At 39.8% G+C, this 21,274-nt stretch overlaps 1 protein-coding gene across 1 annotated transcript in view; it reads left to right on the top strand.

Moving 5' to 3' along the window:
- Positions 1-468: 468 nt before the first annotated feature.
- ATP2A2 (ATPase sarcoplasmic/endoplasmic reticulum Ca2+ transporting 2) overlaps positions 469-21,274 on the top strand; it is a 61,201-nt gene continuing 40,395 nt past the window's right edge. The window contains exons 1-5 of the mRNA XM_029219842.1: positions 469-1,176; positions 1,876-1,893; positions 1,979-2,061; positions 9,530-9,634; positions 14,173-14,311. Of these exons, the coding sequence (XP_029075675.1) occupies positions 1,059-1,176; positions 1,876-1,893; positions 1,979-2,061; positions 9,530-9,634; positions 14,173-14,311 (463 nt within the window). The 5' untranslated portion in view covers positions 469-1,058. The remainder of the gene's footprint in view (positions 1,177-1,875; positions 1,894-1,978; positions 2,062-9,529; positions 9,635-14,172; positions 14,312-21,274) is intronic.

Genomic DNA, 21,274 nt, shown 5'->3' with positions numbered 1-21,274 from the left:
ACACCAACCCCAGCGCGCTTCGGTGAAGCTCTGCGCCGACCGAGTTCGTAAGGTTCCTCGGCCTCGCCTTCCCAGTCACCCACCCCAACCCGAGGCCGACTCTGAAGGGTAGGCAGTTCCCTTGGGGCAGCGAGTGCAGGGAGCCCACGTGAGCCCTCCACCTCCCTGGGTTCTACGTCTACAGGTGATTGAACCGGGCGGGAATCGAGATCCGCATTAGCCAAAGCGAGGCGGAGGGCTCTCCGCCGAACAGCCGATCAGAGCGCGCAGGGCGCGGGCACGCCGGCTTCGATCCGGGTTCCTGGGGGCGGTTCGAGGGAGGAGGCGGGGCTTGCGCGGCCGCGTGGGCGCAAGTCGCGCGGGAGGGAGGGAGCCTGAGGGAGGGGGCGGGGCCGCGCCTCCCGCGCCGCGCTGGGCCCTCTCGGCCAATGAGCGGCGTCCACATGCCGCGGCGGCGGCGAGAGGGGAGGCAGCGGCGGATAAATGCTATTAGAGCAGCCGCCGCGGAGCCGTCCCCGACGCCACCTCCTTCCCCTCCGCTCCGGTTTCCTCCACTGCTGCCGGGGGTGCAGAGCTGAGGGGACAGGGCGAGCGCGCCGCGCATCACCCCGCCGGCTCTCCTCCGTTGCTCCGTTCCGCTCTCAGGGGTCGGCCGAGCGCCCCCTCTACCGGCCCGGGCGGGGCCGAGAATCACCTCAGGAGCACGGGGAGGGGGCCTAGGGGCCGCGGCCTGCACTCCCGGCGGGCGGTTGAGGGTGAAGGAGGCCCTCCCTTCTGACGAGGGGAGGGAGGGTCGGGAGCCCCCCCCCCCACCGTCCAGCTGTGCCCGGGGCGGGCGCCGGCGAGGGCCGGGCTGCGAGAGGGGCGGTTGCTGGGGGAGGGGGTGCGGGGTGATTTAGCGCCCGGCGAGGCGGAAGCGGCCGGAGTAGGAGAAGGAGGGGGGGAGAGACCAGTCCGCGCCTGGGCGCCCGGGGTGGCACGAGCCCGCGGCCCGAGTGCGAGGCGGAGGCGAGGAGGCCGCGGGGACTGGAGGCGAGGCCGGCCGGGCCCCCGCAGCCATGGAGAACGCGCACACAAAGACGGTAGAGGAAGTGCTGGGTCACTTCGGCGTCAACGAGAGCACAGGGCTGAGCCTGGAGCAGGTCAAGAAGCTCAAGGAGAGATGGGGCTCCAACGGTAGGTGCCCGGCGCCGGGGCTGCAGCGGCGCCGCGCGGCTAGGCGCGGGCCCGAGAGCCAGGAAAGATGGCTGACTGAGCTCCACCTCGTGGGTTTCGGCTCCGCGCCTGACTAGGGCTGCAGGCGGCGGGTTGAGCCCATGCGCCAGCCCCGCGGGAGAGGGGTTGCAGGCTGGGGGCTCCGGCGTCTTGTCTGCGCCTCCTCTCGACTTCCTCGCGGCTCCAGCCCTTGACCTTCCCCGTACGCAGCTAGCTCCGCGGCTTCTCACCAGCAGCAGCCGGCCCCGGCGGAGGGAGGGATGAGCCTCTTGCATCTGGGTTGAGCCCTGCGAGACATTTTCTCGTCCCTAGCCGGTTTATGAGGCGTTGTAGTTGAGAATGCCTCTGACCGTTCTTGTACTACCCAAAGTTACACATCTGGTAGAAGTGATGACAGGGCTGAAATGACTCCTTGTTTCAGGAGACTTACTTAGGTGGTGATGAGATTTCACGTTTTGGAGTAGATCAATACAACAAATACTGCATATTTTCTTGAGGTACCATTTTGGTATGGTTTCTGTTAAATATTGAATGTTCATATATCTAGGTGCGTCTTTCAAAGGCAGTGATAATTTAGTAATTTTTGTAAAGACAGAGTGCTAAAATGTTTTTTTTCCCCCCCTCTTGACACGTTGCCTGGTGAATTTCTACATTCTACAGAGTTACCGGCTGAAGAAGGTGAGTAATCTTAACACGTTTCTTCCCCCACTTCGTGTGCTCATCTTAAGATGACATTTACAACAGATATGTTTCTTTCTAACAGGAAAAACCTTGCTGGAACTTGTGATTGAGCAGTTTGAAGACTTACTAGTTAGAATTTTATTGTTGGCAGCATGTATATCTTTTGTAAGTATAAAGAAATTTACTTTCCAAAAGTTGAGACTATACCATAGATGAAAAACCAGGAAACAAATGTCTATTGAGTGAGAACATTATATTTGGAGATGTAAGCTGTTTCTTCATGTTTTGTGTGGGGTTTTTGGGTTTTTTTTTTTTTTGATTCCCTAGGTATTTTAAATTTATAAGTAAAACATTTGAAGCCATTCGCGTACAGAAAATAAATGGATGTCTGACATTGGCAGTGCAGTTAGAGATTGTTCCCAAATGCGGCAGGCAGGGTCTTATAAATTCTTGTGGTTTATCAGCTTTTAATATCAAAAAGTTCTTTATTGGAAGGCCTTTTCTGTTTTGGGTTCTTCCGTTGTGTAAGATCATACTAAGATGATGTTGGGCTCTTTGTAGTCTGTAAATAGAACTTACAAAAGGAATATTCCAGTTGCTCTCCCTTCCTGGTAATGGCAAGGTGACAGTTGTTTCTGACAGTGACAAGAATGATGACGGCAGTGATGGCACCACTGTTGACCAAATTTGGTCACTGACCTTTAGGGTGGTAAATTTATCTAAATTGGACCCCTGTCTTGAGTGGCTCCTAGGTTGAGAGAACAAGGTTTAGTACAATTGGTTCTAGACCTTAAAAGAAAAAAAAAAAAAAAAAAACTTTTTTCATGTTCTCTATGTGCTTACCAGCTTGAGTCCTGTATGGTTGCTAAGAAACTGGTGAAATGCAAAGAACAGCAGAAGAAAGGTGATGGGGGTTGGAAAGGATAATTCTAGGTTATTATTAACATTTTTTTCGTGTTCAATATTGATTTTTTTATTGCATTTTTTTTCTTGGGCATTGGACTTCGAAGTTTTCCTAAAAATGGTCATGAATAGGACACAGATGTTCCTAATCCTAACAGCATGAGATGCCTTTTGTTCTTAAAGTACAGTATTCTATTCTTATAAAAACCAAGATGGGAAGTGAAATTCACTCAGTGCAATAACTTGTTTCAGGCTTTGCACACTTGACACAGCTTCAAGGTTTCATTTTTGTGTGTTTGTAAGCATGCAAGCCTCAGGGATCTACCTCTGTCTTTATTGACAACCTTACCCTAGAGGGCTATTTTGAGAACTAAATACACGAAGCAGTGGGCATTTCTTTACTTTCGGTGAAGGGAAAAACTTGGCAAGAGGTGAACTTTTTTGGAGTTTCTGTACGCAGATTCTGCCATGAGACTTTAATATGTCATGCCATGTTAGCCAAGTGATGTGTAGCCGTTAATAATTAATTCCTCACGAATGTTTTCTACGGTTTTCATTGAATGAAATTAAGAGAGTATCATAGCAAATCATTAAGCATCCTGAATTAGTCACTCCATACCTTATACGTGTCTGTTTTTCTTGGTTGGTTAAAAAAAATTCCTCTTCAGTAAGTGGCTGCTGCTTTACCAATTCAGATAAAGGAACAGAGCTGTTTGATTAATTAGTTTCAATACATTGTCGTGGAACAAAACAAATAATGTGTTTGAGGTAGTATAATGTTTATGTTTAAGCTGGCTACATAATTTTAAAATAGTCTCAAGCTTGGTAGTTTTAATACTGCGCTTCAGTAAGGTCATCGGGGATCTCTTAGAAGTTAATCAGCTGCTATATACAAGAAGAGATAAAATAAATTTTTATTGCGTTATTTTGTGTGTGTAATTTAAGGCAGTGTTGTAACATCGGTGGCATTATTTCCAGTAGACAAGCTATTGACTATTTGGGTTGTATAGGATCTCTTGAGTGGCCAGTTTGAGTGACTTTATATTAATATTTTGAAATAATGATGTGAGTTTTACTTTGAAGTAAGGAGCTTAAATCTTCTGGGCATTTTCAAATGTTTTTTTAAAATTATTATTATTATTTTATTTTTTGGCTGTGCTGCACAGCTTGCAGTATCTGTAGTTCCCCAATCAGGGAATGAACCCGGCCGCAGCAGTGAAAGCCCCGAATCCTAACCACTGGAGTGCCAGGGAATTCCCTCAAATGGGTTTTTAAATAAAAGCTTTAATTTTGTTGTAAGGTAGGATGTTGGCTTTTTATAGCTTTTTAGAGCTATATTTTGGAGTTGAAATTTGAGTTACCTTTTTGGTAACTACATGGAGTTATTGCTTAGGAAATGAACTATGTTACATTTTTATTTTATGGGTTGCTAAACAGAAAAGTTTAAACATTTATTGTTTAGGAAGTACTGTAACTTAATTTGCTTTGATTTGTTTGATCAAGAAATTGCAGATATAAAACTTGTTGATTTTCTTCATGTGGGATTAACACTACTGCTACATTATGCTTGACCCTTTTCATTCCACATTTCTTTACCTTTGAAAAGAGCACTGAGTTTTTTGTGGTAGTCAGTTTATTCCTATTCGTTTAAAAGGAAAAATGGTAAAATATACGTGCTCTTTTGGAGAAGCAGATAGGCAGTTTTTATAATCTGTATATGATACATCATCAGGTTCTGCTCAAATTAAGAAATACTAGGCTTTAGTGATATATTTCAAATATCTAAGTAGTAAACTGTTAACCATAGTTAATATTTTGCGTTGGCAGAAAGTAGAAACAGCATTAATGTTTTATACTTGTGACCTGTAGGGATAAAGTTTAATTAACTTGTCACTTGGGTTGAAAGAAGTGAGCTATATATCTCCCATTGTATGTGAAGTAACATTAGAAATTCCTTAACTTGACATTCAGTACCTTCCTATCCTTTTCACTTTTTCTTTCCATTCCCCTTGTTCACCAACTTTGCCCTTCATATAACACATCATATGGTTGCTTAATTGGAATGCCTGTTCTTTTCTCTCTTCCCTGCTTTGTTAGGAATTGAGCACCTTAGGTACATGGCACAAACACTGGGGATACAGCATGGAACGAAATACACGGTCTCTTACCTGGAGCTGATGTTCTAGTGGAGACAGATAAAAGTAAAATATATAATAAACTGTTGGATTGGAGATAGTGCTGTGGAAAAAAATAACATGGTTGGTGGTGGCGGAATAGGGGAGCCTGTGGAAGGAGTGCAGTTTTCAAATAGGGCGGTCAGGAGAGGTGTCTAAGGTGACAGTTAACCTGAAGGAAGTGAGCGTGAGGACCATATTTGTCTCATCTGTCAGAATCATAAAGTCCTCTCTGGTAACACAATTTGCATAAGCTTCTCTACCCTTCACCCCCATTTCCCTATCTCAGTTACTTAGATTGACCCTAAAATGCGAATAAAACTTTCTTAGACCAGGGCATTTCTCAACTTTGATTTACATTTGAATAATTTGTCTTTTCTTCCTACTGGAACCTTTGAAGGGATTCTTAATTCCTTTTAGAACCTAGGTTAGCGCTTCTTTTCTTTAATTAATTAATTAATTTGTTTTTTATTTATTTATTTTTGGCCGTGTTGGGTCTTCGTTGCTGCGCGCGCGGGTTTTCTCTAGTTGCAGCGAGCGGGGGCTACTCTTCGTTGTGGTGCGCAGGCTTCCCATTACGGTGGCTTCTCTTGTTGCGGAGCACGGGCTCTAGGCGTGTGGGCTTCAATAGTTGCAGCACGCAGACTCAGCAGTTGTGGCTCGTGGGCTCTAGAGCGCAGGCTCAGTAGCTGTGGCTCACTAGCTGTGGCTCACGGGCTTAGTTGCTCCACGGCATGTGGGATCTTCCCGGACCAGGGCTCGAACCTGTGTCCCCTGCATTGGTAGGCGGATTCTTAAGCACTGCGCCACTAGAGAAGTGTCCCAGGTTAGTGCTTTTGAGTTAACAAATACTTGGATGAGTTTGTGTTGGTAGTATTTTCAAAATACATGAAATTTGTTTACTTTGGTTTTCTCAGTAAGATATATTCAAGAAGTATTTGATAATGTAGTGATTTTAAATTTTTCCTGTGTTTTCTTTTAATTATTTTGAAGGACAAAATGGGCAGTTTACTGATTGGTTTAAGTAATTTATTTAGAGCCTGTCTTTAAAATATGGTTTGAAAGGTGAATGTGTATGGGGTTTTTTGTTTTCTTTTAAATAAGGTTGTATTTTCAAATCTGAAAATATTGAAGAGTGTTTTCACATAAGCTTTATGTCTGGTTCACAAGAGAATCTATAGTCTAATTCATACTATTCTTTTTATAATGGCTGAAAGAATTTTTGTTTCTCACTTCAGAAAATTGCTATAACACTTATTGATGATACTTTCTTATTTGTTTCCTCTTTTTAAATTTCTTGATGTAAATTTTTTCCTTCATTGAACAAATGTTTGAGTGCCCTAAGGCATTGCAAATTTCTAAGGATACAAGGAGGAATGCAGACCTGATACATGTTTTAAGACCCTCAGTCTTAAGAATGTGCTTATGATCTCTCATTTTCTTCTTAAGTTCTTGTTAAGAGCTCTGCACATTATCCTAACGTGTAGATAACTGAGTCATGGTACCATGACTGTCTCCTAGTTTATACCAGAACATCCCTTTTTACCTTGGATTAAAATTTGCTTAATTCATTAAACCCTGCTCTCTGGCATCTTTCGGCTGTACTCTCAGAAGTTATGGTGATATACAGAGATCAGTCTTCCATATAACAATTAGAAGATACCCTACCCTGTCTAAAGTAACCTAGCAAGGGAATTCCCAGTGGTTAGGACTCTGTGCTTTCACTGCCAGGACCCAGGTTCGATCCCTGGTCAGGGAATTAAATAAATAAAGTAAAATAAATAAAGTAACCTAGCAAGTGTTTACTTTGAATAGGATTGACAAGTTTGAAACTTTTGAACTTGCCGTAGCTGGATACTGTAAGCCCCAGAAGTACTATTACTGTATTAATAGTGCAAAGCAAAGAAAGAAGAAACACTATGCCTAAAATTATACTGCAGTAGCTTTTCCTTCCAATTCCCTTTGATATTGTTAATGAGGTTGGTTACCTTTTTGCCCTCTTAATGTTTAAGTTCATAGACTGCCAGGTAGGGACTTGTACCTTAGACATTGTATGAGATTTTGTTTTGTTTATTCATGCATTTATTCAGTAAATATATAGTGAGCATCAACTATGTACCAGAGACTCTTCTAGACCCCTGGGGATAGAATAATCAACAAAAGGAAATACAAACAGATAATCCTTTATATTCAACCTGTTCTCAATAAAGATTTTTTAGAAACATTCTCTCTGCCCCCTGTATATTTTGTATAACTTGTGGTAACCATAATTATGAACTGACTGTACTATAATGCTAATAAGACATAGTAATTTGTCACTCATCCAGTTTCCCTCTTCACTACCCTCTTCCCCATCTCATGGGATCTTCCATCGGTCAGCATCATCTTCCCATTTACACAAGAGAGGTTTTCTTTTCAATAGAACAAAACCATGAAGGACTGCACCATGTGGTTTGAACATGATTGACTGGATTGATTCTTAGCAGTAAATGAAATACGGTTCATCTTTATTTTGAGCTGTAGCACTTAATTCTTTGGGTTATTTGTGGGTTTCAAAATATTTTTTTAAATATTAGAAAATTGGTAGTTGTCAGTGTTAAATAGGTTCAGCACTGCCCTTCCACACTAAGAGATTTGCCCACTAGTTTCTCATCAGGCAGTAATTATACATTGTACAGAACCCTCAAATAACTATGAATGCCTGTGTTTCTTACACATAAACATTTAAAGTCACATAGTGGAAGAAAAGGCTACTTCATAATACAGATGAGGGTTATTGCATTATGGATAAATACCACTTGTGCAAAGGAACCACACATTTCTTGAAAAGTAGAGGTTTGCTTTGATAGTCCTGTCACTGCTTGCTTTCTTTAGTCTTTTTCTTTGTTCCAGCTTATGTGGGATATTGCTTTAAGTTTGTTCCTCCGGCCTAGCTGCCAAGAGGGAAATTCATACCCAATTTAACAAGGTGTGAAGCTTATCTTACAGTTGCTAATGCCTCACTGACCTTTTCTAAAGGTCCTAGTTACTCTTCAAGTTGAGCAATTTTTCTCCCCCAAGAGCTAATTAAGTTTCTTATTTCTGATAGCTCTCCTTGGCAAATGTTTGAAAGGCTAGCATCAAAGCAGCTGTGATCTTGCATCTACCAAAATTTATAACTTCCTAGAGAAGTTTCCATCCTGCCATTAGGCCTGGCCTTAACACCAGGAATGCCCAGCTGAAAGCTTGCAGGAACAATTTATATTCATTCTGGTGTTCTGCTTGCCCTGGTTCATTAGCTGTCAGTGGTGATTGGCATCTTTCAGGACCTGGCCTTGGGTCTCCTGTTTTTTTTCCTGCTCAAATTGATATGATATTTCTTTTGTTGGTGGTATAGTGGTGAGCAAAGCTGCCTAACAAATTGATATTTGTTGTTAATTCATCGTTACCCTCATTTACTTGCAAAATTCATGTTGGGTCTTACCTTAATCATCTTTCTGTTTGTTTGCTGTTTGTGTCAAAGCTCACTTTATAGTATTCCACTAGGTACAAATGTAGTTGTCAGATGGCTTCATTATTGCCATACATCATATCTGACAATATTAAAAAGTATCAGAAACAGTGCTTTCATTGTTTACTGAATAGATCTTTTAAAGAAGAGATTTCATTGTGGAATATACAAACATTTTAAGCAGTGTTAAAAGGCAAAGGCAAATCTTACCTCCCAGACTGTATCATAAGATACCTTTAACATCCTTTTTGGATTGGCAGTTTTCCACAAAAATTGGTTGTTAAATTTTTAACCATTTAGATGCCTCTTTTACTATGTTGTTTATTTTAAGATTCATTGTGTTGGATTCTCTCTTCTTAGGGTTGCTCAGTTAGAAAGTATAGTGTGGCTTGTGTGAGCTAGAAGTTAATTCTCTGCTCATTTTTCTTGGGACAGTGTTCTGTGCCCAGGTATAACATTTTTGGATTTATGTCATCTCTGAAGAGCTGTGTTCCTATACTAGATATCATATGGAGGATAACCTTCAAAATACATTCCTGATCGCAGAACAACCTTGCAGTAATGACCTTCAGCAACACCACTGAAAATACGTGGGACATTAGCAGTTTATATACTCTAATTTTGAGTCAATGATTAAGTTGTTTTTACTATGAATTTGTGCCACATAGGTATTGTTTGATGTGAATATTAACCAAATTAACAAAGTTTCATGATTGCCTTTTGCTTTAACAAAATCAGGAATTTGTTTTATTTCTTTTGAAAAATATACACAGAAAATGAATGGAATTTAGTTCCCCAAAAGTATTTGTTTTGGATTTTAAACCAATTATTATATGAAAAAATAAGTTAGTTCTTAAGGGTATTATTAAGAAGTTTATAGTTTTGAGTCTTAAGAATTATTGGGAACAAGATATAAGTTTGTTGTGTATGTCATTACATTTTGCTACCTTTTGTTTCTAAGGATGGTGAGAAAAGAGATTTTATGTATCATAATAATTCCTTTAATGCCAGCCACTTTTGTTGTAAGAACACATTACAGTTCTAACGCGTGCCGTTTCTCTTTTAGGTTTTGGCTTGGTTTGAAGAAGGTGAAGAAACAATTACAGCTTTTGTAGAACCCTTTGTGATTTTACTTATATTAGTAGCCAATGCAATTGTGGGTGTATGGCAGGTAAGCAAAAATTCCTGCAGTGCAAAATTTTGGTAATTTACGTAAGTGATTTAAACTGTTAAAAACAATCTGTGGAACTACATGTGTTTTTTATCTATTAATTTATTTAATGGCAAAATTTTAGACGTCATGCATATATACTTTGCTGTTAAAATTGCTCATCCTTCATGGTAGCATGGAATTAAGAACAGTGGATAAAGAAGCTACTTAAGGAAAACCAGAAAATTTGACAACCAGTATTCTCTTTATATTTTCTAGCTGCTTCCTATGAAAAACTTTTATTCTCCTTGGGTGTGTGTGTGTGTGTGTGTGTGTGTGTGTGTGTGTGTGTGTGTATTTAGCTATAAAAATTGTTTAAATCCTAAATAATTTTACGTTCAGAGCATATTCCTGGCTATTTTCCCTTAACTGCCCAGTACCCAGGCCTTTCTTATTCACAGAATGGAAGCTAATTTTACTACAGAAACATAACGGGATCACACGTCTGCCCCATATTTGCATGATTGGTCTTCTGCAGATAGCTAGTTTGAGAATTTAACTTTTTTAAGACTATGGATCTGTTAGGTTTTTGTTTTTGACATATTTTAACAAACCCAGACTAATATTTCACATTCATCTTTTTATTTGTGGCTGTGTTGGGTCTTCTTTGCAGTGTGCAGGCTTTCTCTAGTTGCGGTGAGCGGGGGCTACTCTTCATTGCAGTGCGGTGGCTTCTCTTGTTGCGGAGCGCAGGCTTCTGTAGTTGTGGCTCGGGGGCTATAGAGTGCAGGCTCAGTAGTTGTGGTGCATGGGCTTAGTTGCTCTGTGGCATGTGGGATCTTCCTGGACCAGGGATCGAATCCGTGTCCCCTGCATTGGCAGGCAGATTCTTAATCACTGTGCCACCGGGGAAGTCCCTCTCATTCATCTTTTAAGTATTGATCTTTTAGATGTTTGATAGATATAGTCACCTCTTTCAGGACTAAAATAGAGTGTATCTGTCATTCTTAAAGTGGAAGCATCTTATAAACATATTTAATCCTATTGGAATTGTAAACTTCTGATCTTATTAATAAACATGAAGGCCTTTATGTGGTGAGCTCATTTAGAAGGAAGCCTACTTAGAAGAAATTTTTAATTGTGCTACATTTGATTTTTTTAAATTGCTTTTATTTAAATAGAAATGATCTTTTTGTGAATAATTTAGGCAAAAGAAACAATATATAGCATTAGATTGTCCTTCTCAAGTTAGTAATATGCATTTTTAAATTTATGTCAGTTACATAGTAGATAACTCATACATATTCCCATTTCATGCTTAGAGTGATTTTGTAAGGCAGATGATATTCCCATTGGACAGATGTGACATAGAAGTTCGGAGTGATTGACTTATCAAAGGCCATACAGATAGTACATACATAGAGTATCTGGGATTTATATCCAGGGTCAGGCTGATCTGAACTCCAAAGTAAAATTTTACAGCAATTTTCACAGGACTTTTAGATATGTCTTAGCTTAAAGAAAACAGTAATATTTTTGATGGATATCCTATTATATAATATACAGAAGGGTATGAGCAATAAATACTATAGGGTTCTTGCTTTCTGGAAGTAATGAAAGTTATAATTATAGTGTAAGGTAGTATTTGGGAGGGGTGGGGCATGTATTTCTGATCAGTGTCATCAAGGAAGGCTGACAAGCAATTGGGGGAACTATAAAGAAATAGGACTTTTGTGGGTGGAAGCTGGGGAGAATATTCCAGAGAGGGGGTGGCATGAGCAGAGAGGTACAAAGTGTGTTTGAGGAATGACATTTAGACCTATTTAGGTTTGACTGGAGGAGGTAGGAGTTGTAACTTTTAGAACAAAGGAAACCTTAGAAGGTCTTCTAAGTTTTTGTTCATAGTAAGTTAGGTATATTTGTTTTTCCCCAAGCTGACCTGTTTTTTGTTGTTTGTTTGTTTTTGTTTTTTTTAAATAAATTTATTTATGTTTGGCTGTGTTGGGTCTCTGTTGCTTCACGCGGGTTTTCTCTAGTTGCGGTGAGTGGGGGCTACTCTTCGTTGAGGTGCGGTGGCTTCTCTTGTTGCAGAGCACGGGCTCTAGGCGGGTGGGCTCAGTAGTTGTGGCTCACAGGCTCTAGAGTGCAGGCCCAGTAGCTGTGGTGCACGGGCTTAGTTGCTCTGCGGTATGTGGGATCTTCCTGGACCAGGGCTAGAACCTGTGTCCCCTGCATTGGCAGGCAGATGCTTAACCACTGAGCCACCAGGGAAGTCCCCCTGATTTTTAATGTGGAACTTTTTTTTTAAAGTCTTTATTGAATTTGTTACAGTATTGCTTCTGTTCTATGTTTTGGTTTTTTGGCCACAAGGCATGTGGGATCTTAGCTCCCAGACCAGGGATCGAACCTGCACCCCCTGCATTGGAAAGCAAAGACTTAACCACTGGACCACCAGGGAAGTCCCTCCCTGATTTTTAATAGAAGCAAAATACAGTGCTCCTGGACATCTTAACTTTGGTCAGTCTAATTAAACTCTACCTGACATGACCTCGAGGAAGGAGAAATAAAACTGCCACAGTTCATAAATTCAGGGGGGAAAATCCTGAGGAAAGAGTAGTTTCAAATTTGAATAATTGAATAGCAACAATGCTCAGAATTTATTCTTTCTACAGTATCAGTAACATTTGAACTTAACCTGAAGGACCTTTTAGCCAGTGACATTAATTAGAGTTAGATATGCTGGTATTTCTGTTAATTATAAGGTGATACAGATAGACTCATTCTTTAAGCAGATCTGATAGGGATTTAAATTATTCTTATCATGAACTTTCCAAATTTAAGGTTTCCTGTACTTTCTCAGGAATGCATACATAAAAAGTTAGACACATGCCATTAGCTTTCAGTTTTGTGTCATCTAAATTCTCTTTAAGCAGGTTTGGGAACTTAATTTTTACCACAGTGTGAAAAATTAGATTGCATGTTATCGAGCATAAATTTTATCCAAATGTTAAACTGAAGAGCTTTAGGTTGGAGAGCAAAGATGTGAGAGAAATGAAAGAATTATTTCCTTTGTCCACTGAGTAACCTCAACTGGGCATGTGCTTTGTAGATTTGCTCCTTCTAATGGTTTATTTTCTTTTTTTTTTTAATTAATTTTATTTTATATTTATTTTTGGCTGCGTTGGGTCTTCGTTGCTGCGTGGGGACTTTCTCCAGTTGCAGTGAGCACTCTTCGTTGTGGAGTGTGGGTTTTCATTGCAGTGGCTCCTCTTGTTGCAGAGCACAGGCTCTAGGCACGAGGGCTTCAATAGTTGTGGCACACGGGCTCAGTAGTTGTGGCTTGCAGGCTCTAGAGTGCAGGCTCAGTAGTTGTGGCGCATGGGCTTAGTTGCTCCACAGCATGTGGGATCTTTCTGGACCAGGGCTCAAATCTGTGTCCCCTGCATTGTCAAGCGGATTCTTAACCACTGCGCCACCAGGGAAGTCCTAATTGCTTATTTTCTAAAAGGAGAAAAGGCAAATTTCACACATACTCCCCCACCGCCCCCCAAAGGAACTTTCCTTTAGCTTTTTTTTTTTTTCAACATGGCTCATTTTAATTCTGCATCTTTCATCTTGAAATTAGGAAATAAAAATTGTGTGTTGGGCTTCCCTGGTGGCGCAGTGGTTGAGAGTCCGCCTGCCGATGCAGGGGACACGGGTTCGTGCCCCGGTCAGGAAAGATCCCACATGCCGCAGAGCGGCTGGACCCGTGAGCCACGGCCGCTGAGCCTGCGCGTCCGGAGCCTGTGCTCCGCAATGGGAGAGGCCACAACAGTGAGAGGCCCGCGTACTGCAAAAAAAAAAAAAAAATTGTGTGTGACTAAGTCTTGACATGTTCATATATAATATTATGGTAAATATGGTATGTGACTGGCAGTGCTTCCGGCCACTTATTGGTCTTTCGTACTGGTGAGAGATTTAGAATTTGTGAGATGTAACTGGATTTTCTTAATTCATCACTCAAAGCATTCACTGTGTGCCAAAACACAATCTAAGCATTTTACGCATAGCTTGTAAATCCTCACAACCCTTGAGGGTGGGTACTGTTAGTGTCCTGGTTTTGTAGGCCATAAAGCTGTGTGTCATGTTATCCACAGTCACATAGCTTTTGAGTGCAAAAGCCTGTGTTGAGCCTGGGCAGTCCAACCCCAGACCATCACCTTTCATGGGGGTCATGATTGATTTAATGATGTGAGTGTGTGAAGCTGAAGGTGAGGGCTATGTTGCCCAGTGTGCATAGGGACAGTAGGTTCTAATAACTGCTTCTTTCCATTGATTATTATCTCCTTACCCTTCTTCGGGTGCTTAGTTTTTCATTTTTAATACAAAATCATAAGGGCCTAGTGTTATTACCTTAAGATGTGAATCATTTATTACAAATGTCATTAATATGCATCTCCTGTGTTTTTTCTTTTTAAGTTTAGTTTACAACTCTAAAATTTGATTCCTAGGGCCAGAAACACTTGGCAGTGGCAGGCTGTATTTACTACTGTTATCTTTTGTTTTCTTTTTTACAGGAAAGAAATGCTGAAAATGCAATCGAAGCCCTTAAGGAGTATGAGCCTGAAATGGGCAAAGTGTATCGACAAGACAGGAAGAGTGTACAGCGGATTAAAGCTAAAGACATAGTTCCTGGTGATATTGTAGAAATTGCTGGTGAGTTGAGTTTGTCATTTTTATTTTAGGTTGTATATCTGAATACAGTCCTTTTCTGAAGGCTCATACTTAAGAGTTTTAAAAGTTAGGCTCATGTGTATCAATTACGTTAACAAATTTTTAGTGCTATCCAAACAAATCAGGTTTTCTGTAAAATTTTCAAAGTGTTTTGGCACCTCCCTTCATGTTGATGTGTTTATCTTTTTTTTTTTAAACAAGGTGTTTTGAATTATTGTGCTTATTACTTTTAGTACATTGTGGAACACTAGTGCAGGTGAGATAATGAACTTAATCTTGATTTGACAGTTAGTTGTAGTGAGCAGTTTGTAGAATACTAGTTAATGGCTACATAGTTTTTCCTGTTTTGGTTCTTGGCACAAATAGGTCAATCTTGGAACCGTCAAACCTAGTTGATGGCTAAGGGTAATCTCATGAGTTTAAAAGCTCTACTTAAGAATACTTTGACATAACACTGAGCCGGGGATCTAGGTTTGGGCTTTAAAGAGTTAGTGAATCCACTGCAATGCCAGAGCTCTACACAGATCTCAAAAAGGTCCTCCTTCCTATAGGTCAATGCCATGTTTTCAGGCAACCCAACCCAAATGCCCCTGGAGCCAATCAGAACTGTGTAATCTTTTTGCTGGGGAATTATTACATTGGGTTATTCAAATCATTGTGGTTTTTCACACCCTCCTGAGCTCAGAATACTTGTTTTCTTTTTGTGAATTGTCTCATAGTAACACCTTTACACTGACTTGTGGGGAAATTGTGCTTTGTCTTACTCATTGTAATGAGAATTCAGTGCTGAGTCTCCTGGCCTGTGCTCTACAGTTTTGGTCTTTGAAAATAAATTACCGGGACTTCCCTGGTGGTCCAGTGGTTAAGACTCTGCCCTCCCAATGCAGGGGGCCCGGGTTTGATCCCTGGTCAGGGAAACTAGATCCCGCATGCTGCCTGGCGCAGCCGAGAAACAGAAGAAAAACAAAAGTAAATTACCTTGTCATAGGTCTTCCAGTAAAAGAATAGTGTTGCCTGTGTACCCACATGTTGATTATACTTAGGACAGCAAAATTTGTATAAATGACCTAACAGCTTGCTTAATAGTGTTAACAAAAGTACAACTCAGAATGAAGTGTTTTGGCCAGTGGATTTTTTTTTTTTTAAACATCTTTATTGGGGTATAATTGCTTTACAATGGTGTGTTAGTTTCTGCTTTATAACAAAGTGAATCAGTTATGCCAGTGGATTTTTTAAACTTAATTTTGACATAATTTCAGACTTAAAAGTTGCAAGACTAGTAAGAGTTCCCATTTAGCTTTTACCCAGATTCTCCAAATGTTTGTTATCACATGTGCATTATCCTCTTTCAGTCTGTATCTATACATTCACACATTTTTGTCTGAACTGTTTGAGAGTAAGTTGCAGAAATGATGCCTCTTTACTCCTAAATACTTGAGTGATTATTTTATAAAATTTAGAGCATTCTTTTAATATGATTCCAGTTAACTACTGAAAGTAGATAACAGTATTGTATCAGTTTTTTAATCTGTAGACCTTATTTAGATTTAACCATTTTGTCACCATGGATTTTACACCAAAAATATGACTTAGGGAATTCTGGCGGTGATGTAGGAAGTAGGTCAGAATGGGAAGGCTGGAGATAGGTAAGGGCTAATGAGAGCAAACAATAACGAAGGCTGTAGCATTAAGAATAATGAGGGGAAGATTTTGAGTTTATAAGTAGGAGTTTTAAAGCAAGGGTGCACATCAGAATTATCTGGGGACCCTCCTTAAAAGTTTTTACCAGGTCTCAACCCAAAGTATTAACTCTGAATCTCCCTTGGGCAAGGAATTACAGCCATGTGTAGTTTGAAAAGTGAGCCTCAGGTTTAGGTGCCAAGCAACAGGTTTTGATAACTTAATAGATATTGGGGTGGATGTGAAGTAGGGTGTGGCATCAAAGATACTGGCAGGATATCTAGTTTAGGTGCCCGGGTGGTGATGGTGCTAGTAACTGAGGAAGGAAACATTAGAGGAAGATAGTTTGTCTTTCCACAAATATATATGTGATCAGTGCACTTGCAGGTCACCTAAATACTGCACAAGATTCTTTTTGACTTTGTATGTTTTCCAGTTCTCCAGCTTAGTCTGGTAATATACTTTCAGCCTGTCAAATTAAGATATAGTAAGAATTTTTTGTGCTACTTAAGCTATTTCAGTATATTCAATCTATCTGAAAACTTAGAGAAATCACCCCCAAAGTGTTTATCCTTGGTTTGCATCAGTAGATGGCAGTGGTTTACAGCGTCAGAGGAAACTGTAACCTTGATCCTCAAAGCATCATCTTCCCTTTTGAAGGAATAAACTAAGACCAGCTTCTCTTCAATGGAGGTGGTTTTGGTTTCTCTTTTCTCTAAATTCTGGTTCTCTCCAGTCTTTCCTGTCTCAGTAAGTCACTCTTACCACCTAGTTAACTGAGAGAAACTTGGGAATCATCTTGATTCTTTCCTCTTTTATTCTGTCTCTAAGACCAGTTGATTCTGTCTCCAAACCACACCCAAATTTGTTTACTTTTTCCTCAGTCACCACACCATTCCCACCATCACCTCACACTGACATTGTCATTGTGTCCTAACGAGCCTCTGCCTTCCTTTACTGTTTTCTTTCCACACAGAAGCCAGTTTCCTAAAGGTCATGTTTATTCACTTGCTAAAACACTTCAGTGGCTCCTCTCTTGCACCAGAAATATAAATTTTTTTCTTTGACCCTAACTGACCTTGCATTGTATAGCTCCTGCTTGCTTCTGTGATTTCATCTTATGCAACTCCCTATGCTCTAGCCATACGGGACTCTTTTTTTTTTTTTTTTTTTTTTGCTGAGTTGGGTCTTTGTTGCTGCGCCCGGGCTTTCTCTAGTTGTGGCTAGCGGGGGTTACTCTTCATTGCAGTGCGTGGGCTTCTCGTTGCGGAGCACAGGCTCTAGGTGCGCAGGCTTCAGTGGTTGTGGTGCGCGGGCTCTAGAGTGCAGGCTCAGTAGTTGTGGTGCACAGGCTTAGTTGCTCTGTGGCTCGTGGGATCTTCTCGGACCAGGGCTCGAACCCGTGTCACCTGCATTAGCAGGCAGATTCCCAACCACTGCACCACCAGGGAAGCCCCACTGCCTTTCTTTTAATATTCAAAAAAAATACTAAAACATGAGTTTAAATTCCTCATCTTAGGTGAATTACTTATTACCAATAGTAATTGTTCTAAGCGGTACACATTCTCAACCCTATTCCGATTTCACCTGTTTTTGAATCCTTTGTGAGGAGTCTAACAGGTCCTGATAGTTAACACTTTTTTCCTCCAACTCTTCCCCCACTGTATACTAATTGCTAAAAGCATATGCAATGCTTGGACATTGGGCTCTTGTATAGTACTATTTTTTGAATTTTTACCATTCTGAGGGATGCTGAACAGAGGTGGTAACTAGTTTTAGATAGATATGAGCAACTAGTTTTAGATAGATATGAACATTTTATTAAACACTATTGTCATACTGCTAGGCAACGAGCAGAAGTGTGTCACACTGATCATTGTAATCTTGCTGAGCATGTAACAAGCGCTCAGTGAGTAATAAATGAAACTTGAAATCGGAAGTATGGAGTAGGTTTAGCTAATGTAAACCTGCTTATTGTGCAGCTTCTGTGCAGAATAGATAATTTGAAGTCTCTATGCTTAAGTTCAGTAATAACAAAGCTTGAAGTGTGTGCCAGATATAGTGATAAACTTGCTAGTGCTTGGTTTTTAACCATCAACCACTCTATGGGGTGCATACTGTTAGTCATATTTTACAAATGAAACTGAGTCTTTGTGGTTTATTGCTTCTGTCTTCAACTGTAGTTAATTTGCTAGAGAATATACAGTATCCTTAGTGAATGTGTACATATTTCATATATCAATTTGTTGGAGGCCTAGTTTACAATCTTTTAAAAACAGCTTTATTGAGATATAATTCACATGCCATAATTAATATTCACTCCTTTAAAGTGTGTAATTAAGTGTTTTTTAGTATATTCAGAGTTCTACAGTCATAACCACTGTCTAATTTCAGAACATCTTCCTCCAAAAAGAAAACCCTATATCCATTAGCAATCACTTCCTCTGCCCGTCTTTCCCCAGTCCCTGGCAACCACAATTTTTTTTTAGGGATTTGCTTATTCTGGATATTGCATATAAATGGAATCATACAATAAATGCCCTTTTTAGACTGGCTTCTTTCACTTAGTATATTGTTCTCAGGATTCATTTATGTTGTAGCATGTATCATATAGTTCATTCATGTGTATACTGTATTCTTTATGGCTCAATAATATTCCATTGTTTAGGTATGCCACATTTTGTTTATTCATTCATAAGTTCATGAGTATTTGAGTGGTTTTCTCCTTTCTGGCTATTATGCTACTGTGAACATTCAAGTACAATTTTTGTGTGAACATATGCTTTCACTCTCTTAGATATATACCTAGACATGGAATTGCTGGAGCTTATGGTGACTCAAAGTTTAACATTTTGAGGAACTTCCCAACTGTTTTCCAAAGTGATTGCATCATTTTACATTCCATTAGCAATGCATATAGGTTCCAGTTTCTCCACATCCTCATCAACACTTGTCTTTTTTTAAATTTTAGCCTTGAAGTGTTATCTCATTGTGATTTTAATTTGTACTTCCCTAATTTCCTAATGATATTGAGCATCTTTTCATGTGCTTATTTTCAATTAGTATGTCATCTTTGAGAACTGTCTAAATCCATTGGGTTTAGTTGGGCTGTCTTTTTAATGTTGAGTTGTAAGAGTTCTTTACATATCCTGGCTTATCAGATAGGGTTTGAAAATTTTTTTTCCCATTCTGTAGGTTTCTTTTTTACTTGACAGTGTCCTTTGTAGCATAAAAGTTTTTAATTTGATGGAGTCCTATTTGTCTTTTTTTTTCTTTCATTGCTTGTGCTTTTGGTGTCATATCTAAGAAGCTATTCTGTGATCTCATGTCACCAAGATTTTGTATATGGTGTGAGGTAGGTGTCCAACTTGATTTTTTTGCATTTGGATGTCCAGTAGTATCAGCACCATTTGTTGAAAAGACTTCTTCATTGAATTGTCCTGACACTCGTCAAAAATCAATTGACTTCATTTTCCACTGCAGATTGACTATTATTCCATTGATCTGTATGTCTGTCCTCATGCCAGTACCACACTGTCTTGATTACTGTAGCTTTGTAGTAAGTTTTGAAATCACTAAATTTGAGTCCCCTGGCTTTGTTGTTTTTCTATTTTGGGTGTTCTGAGTCCCTTGCATTTCCATATACATTTTAAGTTTAGCTTGTTAATTTCTGCCCCAAAACCCTGCATAGATTTTGATAAGAATAATGTTGACTCTGTAGCTCAGTTTGGGGAATATAAACATCACAGTAATATTAAATCTTCTGATCCATGACCATGGGGTGTCTTTATGTTTATTTAGGTCTCGTTTCTTTTAACACTCTGTTTTCAACATTCAAGTCTTGTACTACTTTTGTTAAGTTTATTCCTAAGTATTTTATCGTTCTTTGTTTGTTTTTTGCGGGGGAGCTATTTGTAATTGGAATAGTTTTCTTAATTTCATTTTCAGATTGTTCTTTGCTAGTGTATAGAAACACAGTTGATTTTTGTGTACTGATATTGTACCTTGCAATCTTGGTAGACTCTTTTATTCTAATAGTTTTTCAGGGGTTCCTTAAGATTTTCTCTATATAAGACCATGTCATCTGAAAACAAATATTTTTGTCTTTTCAGCCTGGGTGCCTTTTCTTTTTCTTGTCTAATTACCCTGGCTAGACTCTCCAGTAGAATGTTGAAAAGAAGTGGCAAGAGTAGAAATCCTTGTCTTGTTCCTGGTCGTAGGGGAAAAGCATTCAGTCTTTTACCATGAAGTATGACGTTAGCTGTGGGTTTTATAGATGCCCTTTATCATGTCGAGGATGCCTGATCACAATTTTAATCTTTAGGTTGTCAGTATACTCTTGTTTGGTCTGTTCTGATGACTTTTCATGGTGGTTATGTATTTAGATCCAAATTAGAAATGGTTAGTTTTGCTAGATTACTAGGACCAGTGGGTCACTGAACTGGGAACGATGTAATCCTAAGGCATTTAAGTGAATTATATGGAACATTTTGGGAAAACATATTGTGACTGCTTGACCTGGGCCGGATAAATAGGTATTTATTTTATTCAGACTTTTAAGACTATACACGTTGAGGCTTTTTAACTTCTACTTTTATTAGGATTAGTAATCTAGTTGACCCTGCAATTTGGCATTTAGCCCAATAATTCAGTTCTGTAAAACTGTAGAAATGAACTTCAATTCTAAATGTAGATCTAAATTATTTCTTGTCAGAGTCTTACATGGCCTGAAGGGATAAATGGCATGAATTGTGCTCTTAGACATGGTAACTTTTATACTATTACTTAAATTATGAAATTGAGTGTAAGAGGGTTCTTTCTGGTGAATTGAAAAACTGGAGAATACTGTGAACTGTTTTGAAGATGAAAGTGAGCATGGAGTTGCTTTTTTGATATTTGCCGAAAGAAAGAGACCTTTTTGTAGTCATTGTTTGGATGTAAGAATCATCTCCTAACTTCAGATGATAAACTTCTTTTTGCTAGCTTCTGGAAGACATCTGATAGGATGGTTCTGCTGAACTTTCTGAAGACTGGGTGGCTTTTTGAGGGGGAGATGGAGGGGGTTTAAGGGAATTATATTTTAGATGTTGCTATACCAACTAATAACCTTTCCAGGAAGACATTGTGTAAGCGTGCATAGCAAAACCATACGTATACTTCTAACTATCTAGAATACAGGAACCAAATAATATTGATTTGGCAAGTATAAATATGGAGACAGTTACCCATGTGTTCATCTTCTGAAGCCACAATAATTTTGTTTTA

The sequence above is a fragment of the Monodon monoceros genome, unplaced genomic scaffold, assembly GCF_005190385.1.
Source record: "Monodon monoceros isolate NGI ecotype Baffin Bay Population unplaced genomic scaffold, NGI_Narwhal_1 Super_Scaffold_1, whole genome shotgun sequence".
NCBI lineage: Eukaryota > Metazoa > Chordata > Mammalia > Artiodactyla > Monodontidae > Monodon > Monodon monoceros.
This window is presented reverse-complemented; position numbering and strand designations above follow the sequence as displayed.